The sequence below is a fragment of the Phasianus colchicus genome, chromosome 13 (assembly GCF_987193195.1).
Source record: "Phasianus colchicus chromosome 13, bPhaCol1.hap1.1, whole genome shotgun sequence".
Taxonomy (NCBI): domain Eukaryota; kingdom Metazoa; phylum Chordata; class Aves; order Galliformes; family Phasianidae; genus Phasianus; species Phasianus colchicus.
Window position 1 is genome coordinate 11,114,053 of NC_143448.1, and position 23,314 is coordinate 11,137,366.

A 23,314-nucleotide genomic window follows, 5' to 3' on the forward strand; every position below is an offset into this window, starting at 1 on the left:
GCATTGAAAGTTTCATTTCAATTATCAAAGCCAATAAAGCTTCAAAAACAGCCATAGGGATTTGCTCCTCAGAGGAGCAAACCCCCAAAGGCAGTGATGAATAGAGTGATGGGTTCTGTGGTTCTTAACGTACAGATTCCTGCAAGTCCTGCACTTGTAATTACAGCTCCATGTTGTGCAGCAATTGTTACGCCCAGACAGTTCATTAAGGATTATATGGCAAATTTATTACTGATTTCCCATTCTTTTTAACGGTCTCCATTCCCTTTTTGTTTTCTAACACCTGTATAATGCATTATATGAGCATCCTTCACAACACTTTCTCAAACAAATTTCACGACAATCCTTCTGCCTTCCCATCTCAGCTGGCAATAAGCCACCTCACAACATATTGCACATATGCTTTCCCACACTGCATCACATAATGTAATCGTCATATCATTTCAACATGATAACTAAAACATGCAAAATTCATTTCTCAGAATGGTTTCAACTAATTATAACACAAAAGTGAAGCTCAGTAGTAAATTAATGGAGAAACTTGCTGTAATTGCAACATGAAAAGGCTTTCATTAAATCAATGAACATAAATGCAATATTTCAGAAATATCCTACGAGGACAATGATTCCCTACAGATTTTCACAAATTTATGAGACTTCTTAAAAAATAAAAAAAAAAAAAAGCTTCTATGCACTTGGAGCTCTGTAGCTTAAGACTTTGATGTACCTGAAAACATTATCAAAAATTACAGTGAAATGACACATTTAGGTAACAGATCATATACAATATATTAATTATGTATGTAAAATAAAATACATAATGAGCATGCCTAATAACCTTAAAGCATTACGAATTTTGACTAATTATTTTTTCTAGTGAAATTTATGACATTCATTCTCAAATGACAGAAGAAATAAATAAACCTTTTGGAAAAATACTACAAGAAAATCACTGTGAACTTAAATAGATGCAAGTGTTAAGAACTGAATTATTGGTTTGCATGAGGAAAAAAAACTTTGACAGGTAACTTCAGCAATCTGTTACATCTTATTCACAGGTGTCCTCTGTGACCTGAACTACTTAATTTACCTCTCTGTTTCAACATTCTCATGTGTAAAACATGAAGGATTGTGAGAAATAATTAATGTTTGCAAAGAGCTTTGAGATCCTTGGATATAAAAAAACATGGGGAAAGTATGAAATATGAAAGGACCTATACAACATTTTTTTTCCCATTTGGTATAACTCAGTTACTTCTATCAAAAAAACCTTGAAAGTTCAACAATACAAGATTATGTAATAAAAGGCATAAGCTCTCTTATTTATAACAATTTTAAGTGCTAAGCATATTCTGTTACTCAGAACTATATAATGAAGAATACCAAAAAGAGAGGACGTGTTTCTCACCCATTTCAAGTATGCGTTTATGTAGAGGTATAGCAGCAAGAAAGGGTTCATCTTTACACGACTGTATCTGGGTTCCAACCAAGTCAGAGTTGGTAGCCATAATTCGGGCACTTTCTTCATTCAGATTAACACCAGCCATAGAGGCAACATCATTGATGTCATCATCATCTCTATAATGAAAATACAAATAAAAAACAGTTCTGCATTTGAAACATTCAATTAATACATACAAACTAACTCCAGAGCACGCAATAGGCTTGCTGTCTGGGGCAACTTAAGTCACAACTGCCGCGGTCTCAATTCTCACACTACATATTCTAGATTCAGAATTGACTATTTCTTGATCACATTCAGAAGTCCTCACAAGCAGGGCCATTTGTCTAGAGTGATGGAGCTGCCTTTTCTTCATTTGTGAGTAACAACGAACTCACAGGTAAATTTGGTTTCCAAGCATCATTTAACTATGCAAACTGTTTTCCCCAGCAACATACAAAAACAGTTGAACATGTCATCTAGTTTTAGAAAAATGAGCTGCATTTCAGACGATGATAGCAGCATTTCCCAAGCCACTGTTTGCTCTGCAATACCCTTCCCTAACAGCTTGACGAAGGACTAACTGACAAATTTGAGTTTCAGAAGACAGATCATACCGGTATCTCCCAAGCATCTGTTATGTCCTACCTCTATAAGAGATGGTTCATAACTGTGGAAACAAACCATCTGTTTTCAGCACTTTCTGTTTAGGAGCTATTTGTGACACAGACACTGTATTTGAGTGTATTCTAGGAATGACTACACAACTGTTGAGAATATACATATGGAAAAAATCCACGTACATCCAACTTCAGACTTCTACTGCATAAAACAAGCAAAAGTTTAATTTAAAAGATTTATATAAAAACATACATACATGGCTCTCTACATGCACTAGAATACTTAGTTTCACGTGCTAAAACATGTAATGCCACAGTAAAAAACAAAACTACAAGTAAGGATTAAGAACAAAAGTAAGGAGAGGAATCTAGAAATCCATGTCATCCCTGTCCCCCATACTCTTCTAGATATCTTGCTCAGAGTACCCAATTTTCTTGGAAGACTTTGATAGTTTGTTAAGATATTGGTTTTGCTTTCTTTTGAAGGAAGAAGAAGGGATTTTTGCCTGTATAAGCCTGGAGAAATATGCTGAATACTTGAGACTGAAAATGGCAAATCTTACAATGATTGTCAGAAAAAGTTTGTTACTTGCACAAGTCTGCTTTTGTTATTTTTCACAAGGGCTAAGACCTTCATTTCTTCTCCAAAGTGAAATTCCTGAGGATACTCTCACTTTTCACAGAGCTTTTTTTTTTTTTTTTTTTTTTTTGTCTTTTTAAATTTCTACTTTGATTATCCTGAGATTCAAGTTTTACCTTTTCTTTTTGGTAGGCAGTATCAGAAAGGCAATTCCCTTTTTTATTTGAGCACAAAATAGGAATTTATAGAAATTATCAAAATCAGCACAATAGCACTTACAAAGAAGACTACCAAAGTAACTCCTGGACAGAATTATTTCCTGTCAACTTGCATGAGCAATTTACTACCACCAAGTACATTTGTTTTTATATTATATCAGAAAGAAGATAGATGTTAAATATTTTCATTAACCATGATTAGCAATACAGATTTTCCAGTCTGATGGTAAAATTTCTATCAATATCCTTTTCTACTTTGAGGAACTTCAACACAAAAGAGAACTTGGTTTTGGATACTGACATAAACACATCTGTATACAAAAGAGAGCTAGCATTTTTGCCATACCATTTCCTTCAAAAGTCAACTTCTAACTCCACGTGTCTTCAAAAGTCATTCTGTGGAACAAAGATGCCATCCAGTGGTTGACTAGATTGATGATTACTGTCTATCTTTTCTCATTCATCCTGGCACATTATTTAACAAATTCATGTTTCCTGGCAGAAATGACTGTACTTATATTAATTACTTCTGGTTTTACTGAGCTAAAATCTGAGCCTTATTAGATAAATCCAATAACCGAATACGCACGCTATTTTTAGCATGGGTTTTCAAGCTGTTTTCAAATGCAAGGTACATTTCTAAATCCTACATTTAACCTTTTTCAACACCTCCTCTCCCCCTCTTATTGATGAAAAACACTCATGCAACTACAAAAAGCACCTCCTTGAAAATAATGTTCAGAAAGAAAAAATGAAGTATTCGCACATTTTTCTATAACATACTTTAAAGATTTTATTTAAATTAAGACAAGACATTAAGAAAATCTGGAGGCATTTTACTTTTGAATAAATCTTGAATGTGTGAGTGCGTAGTAACACTTTTCCTCACACACTTTTTAAGATTTGAGCTCATGATGTTCAAATCTCCATTACTGAACTATTCCCAAATAAATTACGTAAAATAAAATAATATAAAATAATACATTGAACAGTTGAGATAGCACATGCCACTGATTCATCACTTTTTCCAAAGTAAAATTTCATGTTTTTATAGCAGTCCATGCACATATGCAAGACACTAAGTCTACATATTAGCTGAGCAGAGATCAGCTACAACACTGGATGGAATCTGTCACTTGAAATTACAGCAACAGCCACTACTGTATTACATTTTAAAATAGTATCAGTTTTGCTGATGCAAATTCTATTACAATGCTTATTCTAACTTTCATAGGTTTAATTTTGAGATTTGTCTCTATCAGTGCTTTACCATACAATTCATCCATGAAGTCTATGTTGGATTTTACCAACGACAAGAAAAAAGGATGACAGAACACATTACATTTGTGATCAGCGCTTTATTTTATTTTGACAAATGTGGAAAAAATACAAGCTCATCTCAGAGCCTGAAACGTTGATATGGAAAAAAAATAAAGAAACTTAAAATTACAGCTTAAGATTTTAAGTATACCATTCTGAGGTGAAGTTATCCACTTAAAACCTGCATTAGTCTTCTACCTTTCCCAAAACACCACAGTGCTTGGTGATTTATCAGATATATCGTCAAGCATTTTAAGGTATTTTGCCAAAATTATGTTATTAAACTTTTATTTAAATAAACTAAAGAGGCAGTAACAGTTATCTGATTCAGAATGCATGTCTTCTGGGCAGACAAAAGAAGGCTGAAATACAGTTGATTATTTACTCCATGGTATACTCTATTTCAAAACATGGCCACTCAGCAATATAAAATATAAATACAAAGATAAGGTTCAGATGGCACCGGTCATTTCATGGCATGAATTCTTAAAAAAACAAAAAACAAACAAACAAAAAAAAAACAACATCACTGAGGTTGCAGAGAATTACAGGCTCCAAAAGGTCATATACAACTTCATAATACTGTCTCAGAAATAGCAAGGTTCCTGTGAAAAGGAAGGAGCATCAGCCTAACTGGCACACTCAGGCAAACCATCATCATCACCCACATTAAAGGAATGGTTCTGCCACTTCTTGCCCAATTTTAAGTACAATATCTTTGAGCTTTACTCAGGTCTGTTAGGAAGTGATAGGGCAATACAGGAGTACAAATGCATGTCCTTGTAGACAGGCAGAACAGGGCAAGTTCCTGGTGTAACCAAACTGCTCTGACTCAGAAGCTGGAGTAGCTGACCACCAACATCCCTTCCAACTAAAATGATTTTGACTTAATTTCAGGGGAAACAAATGCTTCCACCTTTTCTTCATATTGGCCACAAACTGAACTGCAGGTAATAACTACTTCAAGAGCATGCTATTTTCATTGTCTTCTGTAGTACGTAACGTTGGTGGAAGCTCTAATGTTTCTAAATGAGACTGGTGATGCACACAGCAGCTGCAGCACAATATGCAGGCCCCATGCAGACTTCAAGAGGCCGTCTGCTTCATTTCTCCTCTACTTGCTCTTTATTATGGTACAAATATAAGACTGGATATTTACTATAAGAGAAAAAAATATTACAAAGAATGGAATTCCAATTTCCATTCATTTATGTAGTAGAAAAGTCAACTAAATTGAATGGTCTGTATTTTCTACTTTAAAATGTAGCAACAATAATTTTTAATATCAAAAAAGGTGACGTAAGATTTCAGATTTACATCATCTTTGAAGTGTAGAAGCTGAAGACCGTACGTCATAGAGCAGCTACCACAATATCTGGTGAAGTCGTATAAGCAACCTTACAATTAATTAATTAATGCTGACATTAGAGGCTAAGCTGTAATTTGTGACATTTCTAATTGCTACATCTCTCATATAATTCCTTCCACTGTTTCTCAGTCTAGAACAATACCATAAGTTTAAAAATGTGTATGACTACAAGAAACCAAAAATAGCCAAGTTCACATTTCCACTTCTAGTGACCAACACCTTCCTCACAAGAGTAGAAATAAAAAAGTAGAATACAGAATAATGAAACAAATATGCAATAATGAAACACTGAGGGCAAAATAAATTTATACATAACACAACTATTTTTCAAAATTCTTGCTTTGCTTTAGATGCCAGTTTGCCTTCTGGCTAAAAACACATTCTTCACACACGCTGGGAATGTTGAGGAAAACTAGTCAGCATTCAGAGGATTAATACAGATTTCCAGCTCTGTGCCTTTAGGCTTAATAGTCAGACATCTATTTGTCCTCAGGAAAGGTTAGGGGTTGAAATGCAAATATGCAAACAACTGAATTCTTTGTTAAGATATCAAGGAAAAGCTTGATCTTTGCTGCTGTTTAATAAATCCCTGCAATTTTATGGACTTATTTAAATGCAGTATTGTGTCTTACTATTTTGAAGGAGAAAACAATGCAAGGAAACAAACACATTCATTCTGACTAAAATTTGTTCTCCAGAGGAAAAATGACATACACCCTTGACAGCTTATTTACCAAACTCACTAAAGATTTATTGATTTATCAATCAGTGCCTTGAGCATTTGCTTCTCCCCAAGGGAAAATTAACAATTCCAACTAACCTAATATATTCTATGTATAAACTAAGTGAATGCAAGAATCAATCCTGGCACAGTTTACAACATCCAGTTAAAAAAATGCTGTCCCTTTTGGTGTATGTAAAATTGAAAGCTATACTAACGAAGAATAAATGCTCATGTTGCTTACAAACATAAAAAATACTTATTAAGACAGTACAATTGAACCCATAAGACATTTTAAATCATTTAAATACTCAGTGGGAGTCAAAAGCATTGGAAAATAAAAAATTGAATGATTTTGCTTCTAGATTAATACTAAGTACTACCATTATTAGTTGCAATACTGACATGCCTCAAAGCAGAGATATTTCACTAAGAGCTACAAAATCTTTTATTGCACCTGAAAAAGTCTAAGCCTGCAAAATTAATTACTGGTTTCATGACATCAGAGAGCAGCATAAGAATTCCTGGATTTTCATTTCCTTCTGGATTATTTTGTCATTTAGCAAAGAAATAGGAAGAAGAAGATGCACATTAAATGTACTCCCATCAGTGGGGAAAAAAAAAAAGACAAATCAAAATGCAATAAATGGAAGACCACTATTTCACTACAAACAGCTAACATATCCAAAACACTGAAAAAAACCACAACCAAACACAGAAGTTTGCAGTACAAACGAACTGCAAATAGCAGCTCAGTGCACCAGTGCTCCTGTGCTGAACTTTGCAGCACCAAATTACTATAGAAACTCACAGAACACCGTAATCTCTCCCACAAAAGCAGCCAATGCTTTCTTTTCTCTTGAAAGTACACATACGCATAGAAAACGCACTAGCAAGAACAAAAGTGTTTGTGGTATGCTTATGTCGAGATGGCTGCAGCATAGCAGTCATCTATCAACAGGATGCATTGTCATTACAATTAGCATCTTCTCAGCAAGATATATTCCATATGAACATTCAAATCTCATACATAAAAGCAGTAGAGCATTTTTTAAAGCTTCATACGCACAATTCCATTTGCCAGAATTTTTATTGAAATCCACAAAAGTGAAGGTTTTATTAAACATTCCAAAGTGTATTTAGAGAAAAATTTTCAAGACATGTCCCACCACTCCTTTTTATTTTCTTTTTCCAATACAACTAAATAAGAAAATTATCATCCAATCATAATAAGAAAGCCAGAAATTATTGTAAAACACTGCCCTCTGGTGTTACACCAATTCTGAATTTTACATTTAAGACCCCCCCCCTCCAGCCACCCTCCTGCAATCTTTTTTTTTTCTTTTTTTTTTTTTTTTTACCTGAAAGAACCACCTCCAGGGTCATTCAGCTTGTTTTTCTGATTTGCAGAGACCTGAACACCAAAGCCCCCAGGACTTTTGCTGGCTTGTATTGTTGGTGCCTTCCCTACTGTGCCTGAAAAACACCAAGCGATGTTATTATGAGCTGTCTTAGACAATTTACATCAAAGAACCTTCTGTCCAGGAACTAAATTTAACTGTCTGTAAATTGCAAACAAAGGAAGTTATTATTTTTAAAGATTACACTGCTGAAGAAGAACAACTTTAGACAGAAAATTTATATTAACATTACAGTTTGTTCTATATTTACAGAATACTGAAGATCCTCCTTACATGAAAACCGTTGGCCAATGTTGGTTACAATACACACAAAGGTTGTGTGTTTGCAATTGCCAGTGAACCATTTTTCTTTATATTCTGTACAACATATAGAAACATAATTTCAAATGTTCTTAATATTGATGTGTTAAGTCAGTCACTCCAGGTATTAACTACACCTTTTACATTTTCTTATGCAGTCATTTTTGATGTGTTGCTGAGTTCAAAATGTTCCATTAAGTATTTTAAGATATTTATACTGTATGTAAAAGACCCCATACCATTTTAAAATTTGACATGCACTCCCTCATAAAGGTCTTCTTTTACTCTCTTATTTTGAAAATGCTTTTTTATATGTAATATACATCCGTTTCTAGATGTATAGACTTTATAAGTCTCTCTATGCAAAAAATGGGATTTCTAACTGAGCCAAATTGTGGTGTACATTGAGCTTGTTGTGCAACCAAATTAAAAAAAAAAAGATATTAATTCCTGCCTGACATTTGGAAAATCTAATAAAAAATAATTATGTTTATGTTGCGAATCGGTAAATCAGTGAACATAATTAACTGTCATTAGAAAACATCGGAACACTATTAGACTCAAAAAGTAATGATAAATGAAGAAGACTTACTATGTCTTCCTTTAATATTTAAGATTTTAAGACATGCTTAGCTCAGTTACATTTTGTCCATTTCTTTTAACCCTACTTGTATGTTGACATGTGAAAGTAATGAAGTCATGTGTCTATTTGACTTAAAGAGATCTTACTTTTTTTTTTTTTGTTTTGTATATCATTCAATTGTATTTAGTTACAAACTGTAGTATTTAAGACTGAGAAGTACATGAAAGTTCTTCCTGCACATCTACGGATCACCTGTCTAAAAACGGCATGGTATGAACCTTAGCAGAAATAAGCTATTCTTCTCTGATGAATTCTGAAAACCACAGAAATTCTGAAATCACATCTATCACAATAAATCTTTTAAAGCACTTCTTAGCTGAAACAGAAGCACTAGCCGTACATGAGCCCTGTATTCCTCATTTTCTTTGCAAGTCTTCATCTAGTATAATGAATGCTCTGAGAGCAAAACTTAATTGACAGTGTTCATTCAGTTATTCAATCAAGATAAAATATTTTTGCTTGAACCCTCAACATTAGCAAATACAAAACTAGATTCATGACTGAGTTCTAAGCCTAGGGAATAAAAGTACTTTGTCATCAGAAAATTCAAGGTCTGTGAGATGTCACAGATAGCATCATTTCATGGCCTGGTCCATTTATCTATTTCAGATTAACTGATTGAAAGGTTTTTACTAAGTGAATTAAAAAAAAAGAAATTATATATTAATAAAAATGAGCAATCTCTGCTTTCAGCAGCGAGCTTTGAGTGTGTTAGCCTTGGAAATTATTGCAATGGCTGAAGTAAGGGAACAGTGTTACTTCTCCAGAATAAACACTATATTCCTTTGCGGCTAACATCAGCATTTTCTTTTCCACAAATGATAACTTTTGACCCCCAAAATTAAGGAAAACATACAACAACAGAGCAATTAAATTGTTGGTTGGAGGAAAACTGTATGACTACATTGGAAATTTTAAAAATGTCTCACTTTCTTTCATCCTATTACATAATTCTGTTCAAATGTATCTGACAAAATTAATGTAAGTTTGGAGGTGACACAAATCTTACAGTTTAAATCACAACCATGTGTGATTAAGGAGTTAAACAAAATTATAGCTCAACTAACAATTTACACTATAGCATATTTAATTAAATTAAAATCACCTGTGGGCCTAGATTTTTTCACGAGATTGGTAATGACATACAGAGTCTATCAACACTGCATCCTTGCTTCAAATTTCAAGTAGCACGATTCTGAGAAATAAACCCACATTTTGGAGCTCCTAAGTTCGTAGTTCTGTCTTTGCATAGGTTAAATAGCTGCAATGAATATTATGGCTAATTATTTTACTCTTTGGCTCCTTTCCTCCATCTGAAAGATTCAATTCACAGACATTTTGTACTGATAACTGTTTTGATAAAAGAGTGTGACTTTTTCCTTAAATAATTATAATGTTACTTCCCTGGGCATGGATGCCATTTACTAATGCAACAGTTATTAGAGTCTGCCATCTACCTATACTGTAATGCTTTCAAAATTATAGTTTGTTCACACGGATGCATTAATATTAATGTAAAATGCAGTGCTCTGTGAAGTCAGACCAATTCTGACATAACCATCCTTGAAAAAAATCACACTCCACAAAATTTTACTACTGTAATGTTCTATTCCAGTATCTCACCTTTTTCTATGGGAATAGTTAAACCAGCATAAAACACAATTATACTGGTGTTTACATTAGAAAATTTTAGCAATACATCACAATCAAAACGTACAGTTATCTTGCAGTATGCCATGGGCGTTTCTTAGAGCTGTGAACACAGGCAGATTTTTCCCCAGACACAGGCTGCAGAATGTCTTCACAATGGGACATTTTTTAAATTTCCGTCCTGAATGCTCTGTATGGGTAACTAAAACAATGGAGTGGTGGGCTTAAAAACAAGCTTGTAAATAGGAATAAGCTCACTCAAAAGCATAGCTTTTCATGAATTGGCCTTTGTGAATTTTTGTCTTCCTTAACCAAACTGCCAGCTAAGTTGTATTTCACTGGCCAGTCAATGGCTATCATGACTAAATTTGTGACCTGAATTCAATGTTTGTGGTGATGTTGATATTATGCAAATTTTTCACATACTGTTCTCATTCACAACTTAAGACAGTATACTAAGAACAGAAATTAAATCAGTCTTCACTCTCAGACATTAGTCAGAAGTGAAAGTCTGCACTCTGAGACACTGAATACTCTTCCTGTTAATAAACTCAGAACACGAGTGTCATGCTATCAAGTAAATGCGTATCTTTCTAACCTGGAAAAACAGCCTACAAAAAGAATACACTGACAGCTTGGTCTCCTTGTCCATTCAGCCTTTGGATTCTCTGAAGTGAACTAAACAAGAATTCAACTGCTACTGTGTGGTTTTTGTTTTTTTTTTTTTGTTTTTTTGTTTTTAATGCTTCCTTTTCCCAAGACAAATGAAAAAAATGAAACAAGTCTAAACAGGCATCAATAGCTTCCATGTGCACTTAAATTAGTTTGATTTCTGATTCAGTACCCCAAGATGATAAACTCTGTATTCCATTACAAATCCTCAATCATCTAAATCCCCATATCCAAAACAATACTCTTCCATGTAATTATATACCAAAGCTAAAAGGACTAGTGGTAGAAAGGAACAAAAGGATATTTATTAAGAAAAGAAGGGTTCAAAAATCCTCTTAAAAAGTGGCATGCATCAGCCAGAATCCACCCACTTGTGCACAAACCCATGAGAAAGTTGTGTATACCACCAGACCGCTTTTTCCCCTGGCACGTCAGGTTGCTGCAGACTGTCTCTGACCTCACCAAACAGTAAGCATACTGGCAGAAAAAAGCATGTGAGTTGAAAAATTTCTCCGACTCCTATCTTGATCTCTGGAGCTATAATGTTCTGCTTCAATAGCAAGGGTTAAAGTAGGATGATTAAATTGAGGAATTCTAGAAGCTTCAGGAAAAACAAAGCATTTCTTTCTTGGCTCAGTGTGCAATAGTAAAAGTCAAGTTCCTTACAGCTGAGTAAAGAACTAAGCACATGCAAGTTGAGTTCTAAGGTAACTTCAAAACAGTTAACTGTGTAGGTCTGAAATGTTCAAACTACACAGTGAAAACATGCACTCCTCAGCCAGTATGAAGTAAAAAAAAAAAAAAAAAAAAGTGTCAAGCCTGCTAATGTCAGCACTGTAAGTTTTTCCCATGCTACCAGTTTGTAATTACAATGAAATTCATACACAGGTAACAATCTCACTAAAACATTTAAACCCATACCTTGTGGTCTAATGGTCTGAGTTATTACCACTGGCATCCTAATCTGGGTAGTCTGGCAAGCAGGGTTTCGTTTCACAGTTTGAGCAGATGTTGACTGGATAATCTGCTATTATTAAAAAAAAGTATACTTATATTATACTCTTTATACACAAACACACACAACGTAAACATACTAACACCTGCAGTTACTAATATAAGCATATGGATCTCTACAAGCACAACCAGCTAGTGACAAAAGTCATATTCATGTAATGCATGCGGTTGTGTGTGTGTGTATATATACATATTTTGCTTTTATGTTAAAAAAGATAAAATAATATTTGACACAAATGTTGTATGTCACAACCTTCATAAAAAATGTGAGGTAAACATCAAAGTTCAGACTTTTGTCTTCACAAGTTCACTAGGAAGAAAAGTATTTGCAGAAGAAAACTGCAATAATTTTATTGGTATACAACTACAGCAGTTAGGTCTCTCACTATAAACTGATGCTTTTTAAAGAAAATACATACTAAAAGTAAAATCCAAAATATTATGTTCCAAAGTCAGAAGTAAACAAGAAGGGAATGTAATGTACTGGGATTATTATTTGTCTTTTAAATGTTAACTGGATATTCTCATGGTTTTGTTTACTGAAATTCTGAGGTCCTTACCCAAAACAAAAACTGGGTCAGGAACTTAGAATTCGGCTCACATATAAATTAAAACAAAAAATAAAATAATAATAATTAAAAAAAAAAAAACACAACACTGCAAGGGTCATTTCTAAGGATAGCTAAAAGAAAGGGACAAGGTATACATAGACAGAATGAACAGAAGATTCAATGACAAACATGGATGCTGCAGAGCAGGAAAAAAAATCCATAAACAAACTTTGAAAACAAAACACAGGCAGAAAGCTGCAAATAAATTACAACCACAAAAACCTTGGAAGTCATGTGCTCTTCACAGTCACAACTATTTTAGTTCCATAGCATAATACATCCAATTTCAGAATTACAAGTCGCTATCTTGCACCATTATTACCTCCAAGACGACAACATGCAATGTCATGTACCACTACATGAACAGGAAACAATGCATCTTTATTTAGCATCTCCAGATGTTACTCTTACAAAGTATATGCAAATACAGTATTTAGCTGAACAACGAAAGACCAAATCTCTGACTTCAGAGTATGCTATGAAGAAAAGGAAAAATATATACATATATATAACAGATACGCATACATATATACACACATATTTTCAAATGAGATGTAAAAGTAGAGAATAAAATGAGCTGGAGAACAGACAGGCAAGTGTTCTGTCAACAGGAACCAGGGCTGCCAAATCAGATGGTCTAAACTACAAACAGGAGAGGAGAGTAGTGAGGCAACAAGAATTTTAATATAATCTGGAGGAAAAAACAAATAGGGACATTTTCAATTAAGGAAATTGCATTCTGTACAACCTAAAATATTAAAAGCTGTGAGATCATAATAAACCTGTGGATGTAGAAGTATTAAGAATTTCTAACTTGCAAAAAGAGAAAAGGGAAAAAAAAAACAGATTAAAGATTCAGTTTCAACTCTAGACACTGAAGGAAAAGTGAGTATTTGGAGTAAGCACAGAGATGGAGTAAGTAGACTTAAACATACTAGGTCAAGACAGGCGTGAGTAAATAGCAGCACGCAGAATAAAGGAGCTACCAAGTTTCAAACTAGAGAAAAACATAGACGATAAGTGAAAAAGAGGGAAAAAGTTTAATTAGACTCCATTTTCAGGCACAAAAATTTCCACATACAAGTATATTTTCAAGGAGACATAACAGCTGAAAAGTAAAAAAAAAAAAATGGTATTTTATAGAAAAGGAGAATGTCACCACTTCTACAGTGATTTCTTCTATTAGATGAGTCTTCAGAGAATAGTGAAGGAAAGCAGCCATACTTTAACTGGCCAAAAGTCAGGCCAAAAAGGAAATGTGTGTGACCTGTGGATAGAAGTATCATCTAGTATTACAATCATCTATCTGTTAATAAATTCTTTCTTTGTGACGCAAGCAACTTCTAGAATTCAGGATCAAATTCTGTTTCATTTGATTAATATTTTCACGCAAATACTCTACAAAGTGGGTCAATTAACACTATTAAAGATAGGCTAGTATTTAACCATTTAAGATTATGTAAATAATGACGTTATCTTTACTATTAAAAAAAATTAATGAATGTATTTTGAATGTATTAACAAGGACTATCCCAGTATCTCAGCATACACAACAGTGCTGGAAGAATAGAAAATGACTGAGAAATAAACTTTTCCATGGGGTGCAGAGCAAACTCCACATCTTCGGCTCTATATTGAACCTGGTCAGCAGCACATTCTCTAAAAGGAAGAACTGCACTTTAACTCAGAGCTTAGATTTCAGCTTAATGTTTTTATGATATATTTCAATGCAGATGTGATCCTCAAATCTGGCAGCAGTTAAGGAACGAACATTACCAATTTGTTTTTGAAACAGAATGTGCAACTTTCTTTCCAGACAAATATAAACAAAGAACATAGTAAAAGCTGATGAATCAGAGGTAGATTACACTGTGTGAAAATTTATAAACAATCTAAACCAGTCTTCATCAATTACACTAATTTAAATTGTTCTAATCCTCTTGCCTATTTTCCCCACAGCATAAACATTATTGTTTCGTCCAGAATTTGGCCTGGAAAATGTAAGCAATGAACAGGGTGCTGGCATGATAATCTAGGAGATGATTTACTTCACCAATTTTACATTTCTCATAGCCTAAAAATATGAACATACCACATCTAACATTACCCATTCACGTGCTGAATCAGTTCACAAGCACCAACATCTTAAACTAGACTGATACAGAAGATAGAGAAGTGGGTGTTTTTAGTAAATTGAGGTTACCAGAGATGTTACTTCATGTTTAGCAAAAGGGGAAATCTTACTGCTGTCTCCAACTACCTAATGGGAAGATGTACAGAAGACAGATCAAGACTCTTTTGGTTAGAACATAGGCCAAGAAAGAAATGAGCCAAAGTGCATAAAATAGATTGAAGTAGAAAGATGGCAACTTCTGTTTCCCTTCTATCTACATGAGAGATACCAAATAAAAATGAATGCTAGTACATGCAAACCATTAAAAAGAAAATTCCTTTGAAATGATCAGATTACAGCTCACAATTAAAGGTTTCAAGGAAAGGAATTCTGCAGATTTCAACAATCCAGGTGCTTGTTTGCAGATGCATAGGGTCACATTGACCTGCAGCCTGTATCTTGACTGGAACTGCAAAATTAATCTCATCTGATTTACACAAAACAACACTTTGCAACAGAAGCATCTGATCCAAAAGCATAAGCATATAATATAGCAATAAAAGCTAACAACAAAGGAAACAGAAGCTTCTGCAAAGAATTGAACAAAAATAAATTTCAAAAATAAGTTTTATACTCAGCATTTTTTCTCTCAATTAATTAAAAAAAAAAAAACACTGTGGAAGGAAGAAACAAATAAGCTACTTGTTCAAAATGCAGAATGGCTATGGACTGATATGACATACATCTTCACTCATGAGTAAACACTTGCTAACTCACTTGTGGCTATGCCACTTGTGATTTATCAGTCTCCTCGCTCCTGAAGATAAATGTCATATCAAACCTCAGCTATCATGTAATCTGGCAGCATTAACTTAGAATGTTCATGTTTTCATGGGCCTAGAATTCATACTTACCATTACTGATCATGCTGTAATAGTAAAAGAATTTTTCAACAATGCCTTAAAATTTACATACACGATTACTGTTTTCTTCCCAGACAAAAAAAAAGAAAAAAAAAATTACTTTTTGAAGGAGCATATAATTTTTAATGTTAAGATGACAATGCTGCTCTATTGAGTTTTCAAATAAGCAATGAAGTAAATTTGGAACACTTGTCCCACCTGCCCCCCAGTGTAGGAGGGCTGTTCTGAAAGTAACGTTGGCCCATGATGACAAAGGTGATGCTGGTGTGGCAGTAGTTGTTGAGCCTTTCCATCAATATTGAATTCCTCCATGCAGAAAAAAATGTCATCCACCAACACTCATCGACATTTGTGGAGCCCAAATAGAGGATGTGAGCACAGTGAGGTGGTGGGTGGTGCATTTCAGTAGTGGAAACAGTGACAGTGAGTCACCTCCACTGGTGCAGATTTTTAAAAGCACAGCATGCAGGCTCTTGATCACTGCTGGTGAAAAACGCACAGCTGATGATGGTGACAACATCAGAAAAATAGCTTAGGTGAGAATTTGCTATAACATTGTTACTGTGCTCTTTGTATCTGTTGCAGTTTCCATGGAAATAAATAGCAGCCATTACTTTCAGAGCAACCTACTAAAAAGTCACTAAACTGTATTTCAAGCAGGCATACAACTTTCCAACTATAGGTTTTGTTCCTACTGAAAGATCAGACATTTTTATATAAATTTTCTTGTACACCAAACTCAAAGCTTGCAGCTAGGCATTTATTAGTTCATTAATATAAACTACTTCTATCCAAATAGACATCTTCTACTCTTCCATTTCTAAGATGCCTTGTATACAGGACAAGAACAAAATCATTTCTTATGAGCACACTGAGAAGTGTACGAATTACACTCCTTTAGAACCAGAACTGATGACAGGAAGGCTTCAGCAGAGATTTAAAACAAAGCACAGCATCCCCACATAACAGGATGCTTATTCTGCCACTGTATTTTCTTTGCATACTCAGTTGCTCTATCTTACCTTCTAGAAGACTCCAACTAGACCTGCACAGCCTTTATGTTACTTTACATAATTAGATTATGTAACTAAATGTTTTAATTAAGATGAATCACTTCAAATTCCTTTGGGTTTTTTTATCATAAATTTAGTAAGTGACTTCAACCTCCAGGAATACTTCTTAAAACATAGTAACAACACAACATGTAAGGTGCAAATCAATCTCCATTATTCAATCTACTTACAGCTTCAACACTTAAATAAAAATCATCTCTATCATTCACAGAAATCACAAAAACACCAAAAATAAGATAGGCAACATCTGCATATATCAACATATAAAGAGCTTTTGCCTACTAAGGATGACAATTTAGACAAACTTTGAACATTGCACTTAGAACAATTACAAAAATTGATTGCTAGCTTATCTCATTAGTGCCTCATCAATAAAATATGAGCCCAAGACTTATCCACATTTCCCCAGCTAGTAGTAGCTACCATTTCTAATAGAATTATCTATTTCTTATACAATACTGATTTGTCATAATTTTAGAAAACGATGCACACTGTACAAAACTGAAAAATATAATCCCCTCATTCATCTGTGTCAGCACTATTGATTTTAATGATTAAGTCTCCTTTTGCGCAACCTACATTGCAACCTGAGCAGTAGACAGAGAAGTCTCTAGTTGTGAGAAACCACAGTATATCTAGGAGAAGTATCACCAGATTAGAAGGGCCACAAGCCATGTGAACTAGTCCTATGGACAGAACTTATGTACAGCAGGAAGTGAAGATGACTATGATGTAACATCTCAGTATCTTACACAGTTCTAGGTTCTGTATATGTATAACAGATCAGGACAGTAACAGCTCACACATCTTAGCCACATTGCTGAGTTGTACAGACACGCTCTTTCCGTTACGCTAATTTCTATCTAAATTATCAGCAGGGATGCTTCGTTAGTAATGAATAACAACATGTGAAGACAATGCAGCTTTACTTTCAAATGTCTCAATCCTGCTGGAACACCTTCTTATACATTTCATATTATTTTTCTGGAAATAATAAAATTCTGCTTTCCCATCAATTTAGTGTTCCTTGTTTTAAAACAGCAGAATCTTACAAAAACAAATCAGAATAACTTCTGAAGGAACTTTCAAAAAATGCTAAGAGATGGAGTACCTTGATCACTACTGAATGCAGAAGGGCAGTTTTTCACTGACTTTAAAGAAAAACAGCACTTACCTAAGTAATGCTTTTAAACAACTCCATTCTCACTAGTGTAATTCAAAACTGTAAGATGAGGTGCTCTGAAAGACTCAATACATGCAACGATAAAGATTAATATTGTGTCTTTCTAAAAGTATCATGGACTATCTCTAACACTGACCCCTCTGTAAAACAGAAAAGTCAAAAGAAATGAACAGCTAACAGATTATCCATTTTTTAAGATGAAAGTGGATACTGTAGCTGGCTGGCTTGAGAGGATCTATATTCCAAAACAGGCTTGCCCTTCTGCAGCTGGACAGTTTGCATAGCCAGCTGGAACTCTCTCCAGTGAGCTTCAGGCTTGGAGAGTCTGGAGCTCAGCCAGTTTCCTTCATCAGTGCTGGCTGCCCTCCGGCAAGCCAGCTGTAATCTTCCACTTCCGGAAAAGTCTCAGGCAAGATTGCCAGGAGCTCTTTGCTGTACTCTGATTTTGGGGAGCACTAAGAAGTGTGAAGAGTGTTATCATTATCACTACAAAAAAAGTCAATACTTACAAACAATTACTAGCGTGATATGAGATGATGTTGGGTTGTCTGCTTGGCACATGAGCCGATGGCTGTTGTGGAATATAGGATTTTTTATTCAGTATCTCCTATTATCTGATGCTGCTTTTGTCTGTACAGAACTAATCTGAGGGACATTAAAAAGTGTTTGGTTAATGTAATGTTTGGTTCTATTAATCAGTTTCGTTACTGATAAATTAAAAACAAATACAGAAGCCCAGTTTTACAATAAAGTTGACGAATTTTCATTTCTTATGCATTCATTCTCCATGAAATATTTTTTAGAAGTATTAAGCATAATTTTGCTCCACAGTTTGCCACCTTATGAAAATAGAAATGCCATCTCAGGTACCTTAAAATTTATTCCTAGAATTATCAGCTCTTTAAAGACTGAAAGTTTCCTTTGCCCATTAGACCCCTTTCCTCAATGCAGTTGTCAATTCCCTCATATTGCATATGTACATTGAATGACAAAGCAACTCTTCACACTGTTAGTCTCTACTCCCATTAACGTCACAATTGCTTGTTTTGCGTATGCATGGGCACACTGGAGAGAGAGAATGTATGTGAATGTTAAGACCTGTATTACATGAATTTGGATTTATTCAATTCAGAAAATATTCCAGAAGAGCCATAATCATAAGAGAACATCTCCATGAACTTTTCTTTGTTCTACATCAGTGTTTCTCATAGGTGGAATGTAGCCTGCCTAGCAGTCACAGGAGTGTTCAGAGTGAGTTGCAAAACACTGGAAAACGTAGTGCTAGCTGGCAGTGGCTTTGCCCTAGGATTGTGACAGGAGAGCAGACTAGACGTACTGGCCACAAGCATTTATACCTGTAAGGAACCTGCTAGTTACTGTCAGAAATTTGCTTTCTGTGGGTCAGAGAGTAATTTGTACACCTACTGCCTGTAATCAAAACCAATTCCTTTTCCCCTACGTTGAAGAATGAATGCTACTGTCAATTCATTCTTACAAGATGTAGACAAACAGGAGCTAAAAAAGTCTACAGTCCAGAAGAGGTGGAGAGAAAACATCTCAGAAAAAAAATTCACATGGCTGGATGGAAAGCAATCAGTTTAAGGTGCAAAACATCCACATCTTCTATGTATTACAAATGCTGAAGCAAGGTGTCTAAAAACCAAACCAGATGTTCTTACACCTTAAAACTGTGCTCACTGCTGGTAAAATTGTATTAATTTCATTTTAAATTTAGTAATTCAACTGTCAGAAGGTGCAAGGTTCAAAAGACCCACATTTCAAACTGTGTACTGACACTTTTAAATTAAAAATAAACATTCTCCCCCCACGCCTCCTAAAACGTATTTCCTTTATAGAGCCTATAAATTCAAGGATAGGTGTTACAACATCGTAACTGAATTTCTGAATTTAGATAATATACATTGTTCCAGCTCAACGCACTTTCTGGAACTTGCTCATTTAATTTTGAAACCTAAATCAAGTACTTTGCTCACCTATACATAGAAACTACAGACCAAAATTCTCACATCTTTGTTTAGAAGGATGATAATGCCTGTAAGAGTCTTGGTAAAAACTCTAACCATGTTTTAATTACAAGTGTACACACCCTCACAAAATCTTATGCAGCAACAAGACAAACTAATCATCCTCTCAATAACTGAATATACTATTGCCCTATTGGTAATGCTTCTGCAATTAATGAATCTTATCATGTAACATTCCAGCCTGCACAGTAAGTTTCAGTAAAAAAAAAAAGTACAGAAAACAAAACCTACTGATATAAAATTTTATAGCTACATATAGAATAGTTAAAAATGAGCTAGTGAATTTTAATGTACTAAAGGAAGCAAAGAAACATACCTAAAAATCACATTCTAGCCTATAAGTCTTGTTAAGTTTTCTGTTCTAAATCTGTAATTAATTCAAATTCCACTGTGATCACATAACATCCATATTTCAGAAAAAAAAAGGCCAAGAACATAGGCTTTTCTTAAATTTAAGACATGTTAATAATGTAATCTAAATTAATAGTTCAGCATGTATGTAAACAACTGTAAAACTGCTACTGCACATCGTAGATTATTATAAAAAAAGTATTTCCCACACAAATTGAAATAAAAATAACATTAAAAACTGCTATTCAGTCTGTATATTACAGTACCTACCAGTTGAGAACTCTGATTTGACTGTACCACCTTAACCTGAGGAGGCTGCACTGTATTTGATACAGAGACTGTGCAAATGTTGTTTGGTTGCCTTATTCCTATTGTCTGCGTTGTGACAATGGAGGAAATACTTCCAGAGGCAGATTGAGGTATAACTTGTGATAGCTTGGTTTGTTGAAGCGACTGCTGAGACGGCTGTCCTTGCAAAACTGAATGTTGACTATTCAGTAACGATTGTCTCAATGCAGGTAGACTTTTCTAAAAACAGAAAAAAAAGTTTATGAAATACCAAATTTACCAGGTTGCCTAAAATAAAATCTTCTGAAATTTGTTGTAAACCTAACTAAAAGATTACATCTTTCTTTCCAATTGTACAATCTACTTTTTCATGAAAAAGAAGTAATACTAAACACAGAAGAGGGAAAGCTCAGTTTATAATTTCAGTAAGCTTTCAATTTTTATTTAGTAACTCTTCAGACTCTGCCATGCCCCAATTCCACCATTATGGTAAAATATAATCCTCCTCCTCAAGTCAAGACCATCTAGAACTTGTAGCTTAGGTCTCTGGAAGGGCAAAAAATGGAAAGAGAAAAGACACAACAGTAGCAGCAACCTGCTTAATGCTAGAAGTAAGCTGCACCAATTTACTTCTCCTGACATGCCTCCAGTACCTAGAACAAGATGATTTAACTGTTGATGCCCTACAGCAATAGTTGTTTACTGTATTACTACTGATCTAATGTATTCTGACTGCATTAGAAAAGTGTACTATTGTATGCTTCATGTTCAGACCAGTTCAACCAAAAAACACAATTCCAAAAGGCCATACCATACCTTCACAAATAAACTTTTTACTTTTTAAGTGGTAGTAGTATTCTTTTGAAGTGCTATCCCTCAGGCAGCTGTAGAAAATAAGTGTTTAACTCGAGCTATAGCCCTTTCTAAATTTCTAATATTTATTTAAAATTTAATGTTTGTTGCCAAGAAAGGACTTCAAAGAAAAGAAACAGTTAAAACTTGTGTTCAAGCTAGAAGTGATTGTAGAATAAGAGCAGAAAAAAGAAAAGGGTTAATGATAACTTGAAAAAAAACAAAAGCAAGGGGAGAGAGTTCTGAAGAAAAAATGAACAGAGAAAAAAAAAAGAGATAATTTTCCCTAAACTGAGAATTTTTGGATGAGAAGAAAAATGCTTTCAAAACAATAGTTGCGGCTTTGTTAGAGCATAATTACGTTTGTACATGTCTAATCCTATATATGGAAGCTATTTTAGGTAATGCAGGAAAAAAAAACAGAAGTTAATTTTACCCTTACATTTACTACTGCAGGATCACTAAATCTGTCTGGAATCACATTAGAATTTCTATATGAAAAGTTGCAGATTACAGGCAGAATCAACTTATCAGTTATTTCCATAGCATTATCCAGTTCAGTTTTTCATCATTGAAATTACACATGAATTCAAAGTTCTTAATGTCTCAAACTTAGATAACAATAAACAATATAGACAAAGTCTTAATTGTTTGAAGCATTCTATGGACCTTGTAACTCTTCCTGTGGAAATGGTGTACTTTACAGAAATGGACTACACAGAAAGCTTAATGCAAAGAAACACTACAGAATAAACAACATATAATTTCCAAACAAAACAGTAACAACTTTTATAATCAAAACTGATCAATAAATTGTTCTAGTTCAAGGCTGCTCCAGCAATAAGCTCCAGATCAGCTCACACATAAATTTTGCTTAAACCTAAACCAAGGTCTCAAACAGGAGATCTCCTTCCTGTAGGAAATCCCATTTTCTTACCATTCTCCTAACCTGCTGAGTGCAGCTAACTGGAGTATATAGCCAAGGCTCCAGTCAGGAAGGGAATAAGCACCACCTGACAAAGGTGAGTATTACATAAGTTTCAGCTGAGCAGATTTCTGGAGAAATCCTCACCACAAAGTAAATATTGAGTACTCCTGCTTTAGACAGCTGAAATTAATTCCACTTAAAAAAAACATTCTCTAAAACTCAAAGAACTAACTTTTCCATTTAAATAAATTTATCTAACAATATTCATATTACCTTAAGGAAAGGTACAAGATATGGCTGAGGAGATGATTTGAGTTCTGATTGAAGGCGGCCTGTAAATTCTTCTGGATCAATCTTTGCATCCTTGGAGGGGAAAAATAGAAAAAGAAAAAAAAATTACATACATATATATATACACACACACATAAACCCATCAACAATTCAGTTCTGTTGTTTGGTTGTTTTTCCAGATAATGAAAACAAGTTCACATATGTAAAAATGTCCAAACATGGTATACATGTGTATCTACATACAAACACACTTACTTGATTCTTGATTTCTTTTAAAAAAATATTAATCCAAAAAGAGGTTGTTGAAGTAAACTGACAAGTGATTATAAAATTTGCCAGCTCTTACAATAAGAAAACAGCTTTATTTGATTCCAAAGACAGTTTTGAAGGTCCAGTTTAAATTAGAATATATGTACATGCTTACATAAAGCAAATCTATGTGTATATTAAAAGTATACATATATAAAAACATTCACCTTTATTTTATGAATATATGTATGTATAAGCTTATAAAATATAGATTATATTATATATATATTTACTAGTTTAATAAGTAGTAAATACAGGAGAACTGTGTAATGCAGATATATTTTTTCAGATACTCCCAGTACAATCAGGTTGTTAGACTGACAGAGAAAAAGAAACAAACCAATACCTCCACAAAACAAACCTCCACTAAATAAATAT

General features: G+C 34.2%; 1 protein-coding gene across 1 annotated transcript in view; it reads right to left on the reverse strand.

Moving 5' to 3' along the window:
• Window positions 1-23,314, reverse strand: part of LOC116243751 (transcription initiation factor TFIID subunit 4-like) — a 133,660-nt gene that overhangs the window by 93,171 nt on the left and 17,175 nt on the right. The window contains exons 6-10 of the mRNA XM_031615143.2: window positions 22,610-22,699; window positions 20,539-20,796; window positions 11,877-11,982; window positions 7,631-7,745; window positions 1,409-1,578 (exon numbers count right to left, since the gene is read on the reverse strand). Of these exons, the coding sequence (XP_031471003.1) occupies window positions 1,409-1,578; window positions 7,631-7,745; window positions 11,877-11,982; window positions 20,539-20,796; window positions 22,610-22,699 (739 nt within the window). The remainder of the gene's footprint in view (window positions 1-1,408; window positions 1,579-7,630; window positions 7,746-11,876; window positions 11,983-20,538; window positions 20,797-22,609; window positions 22,700-23,314) is intronic.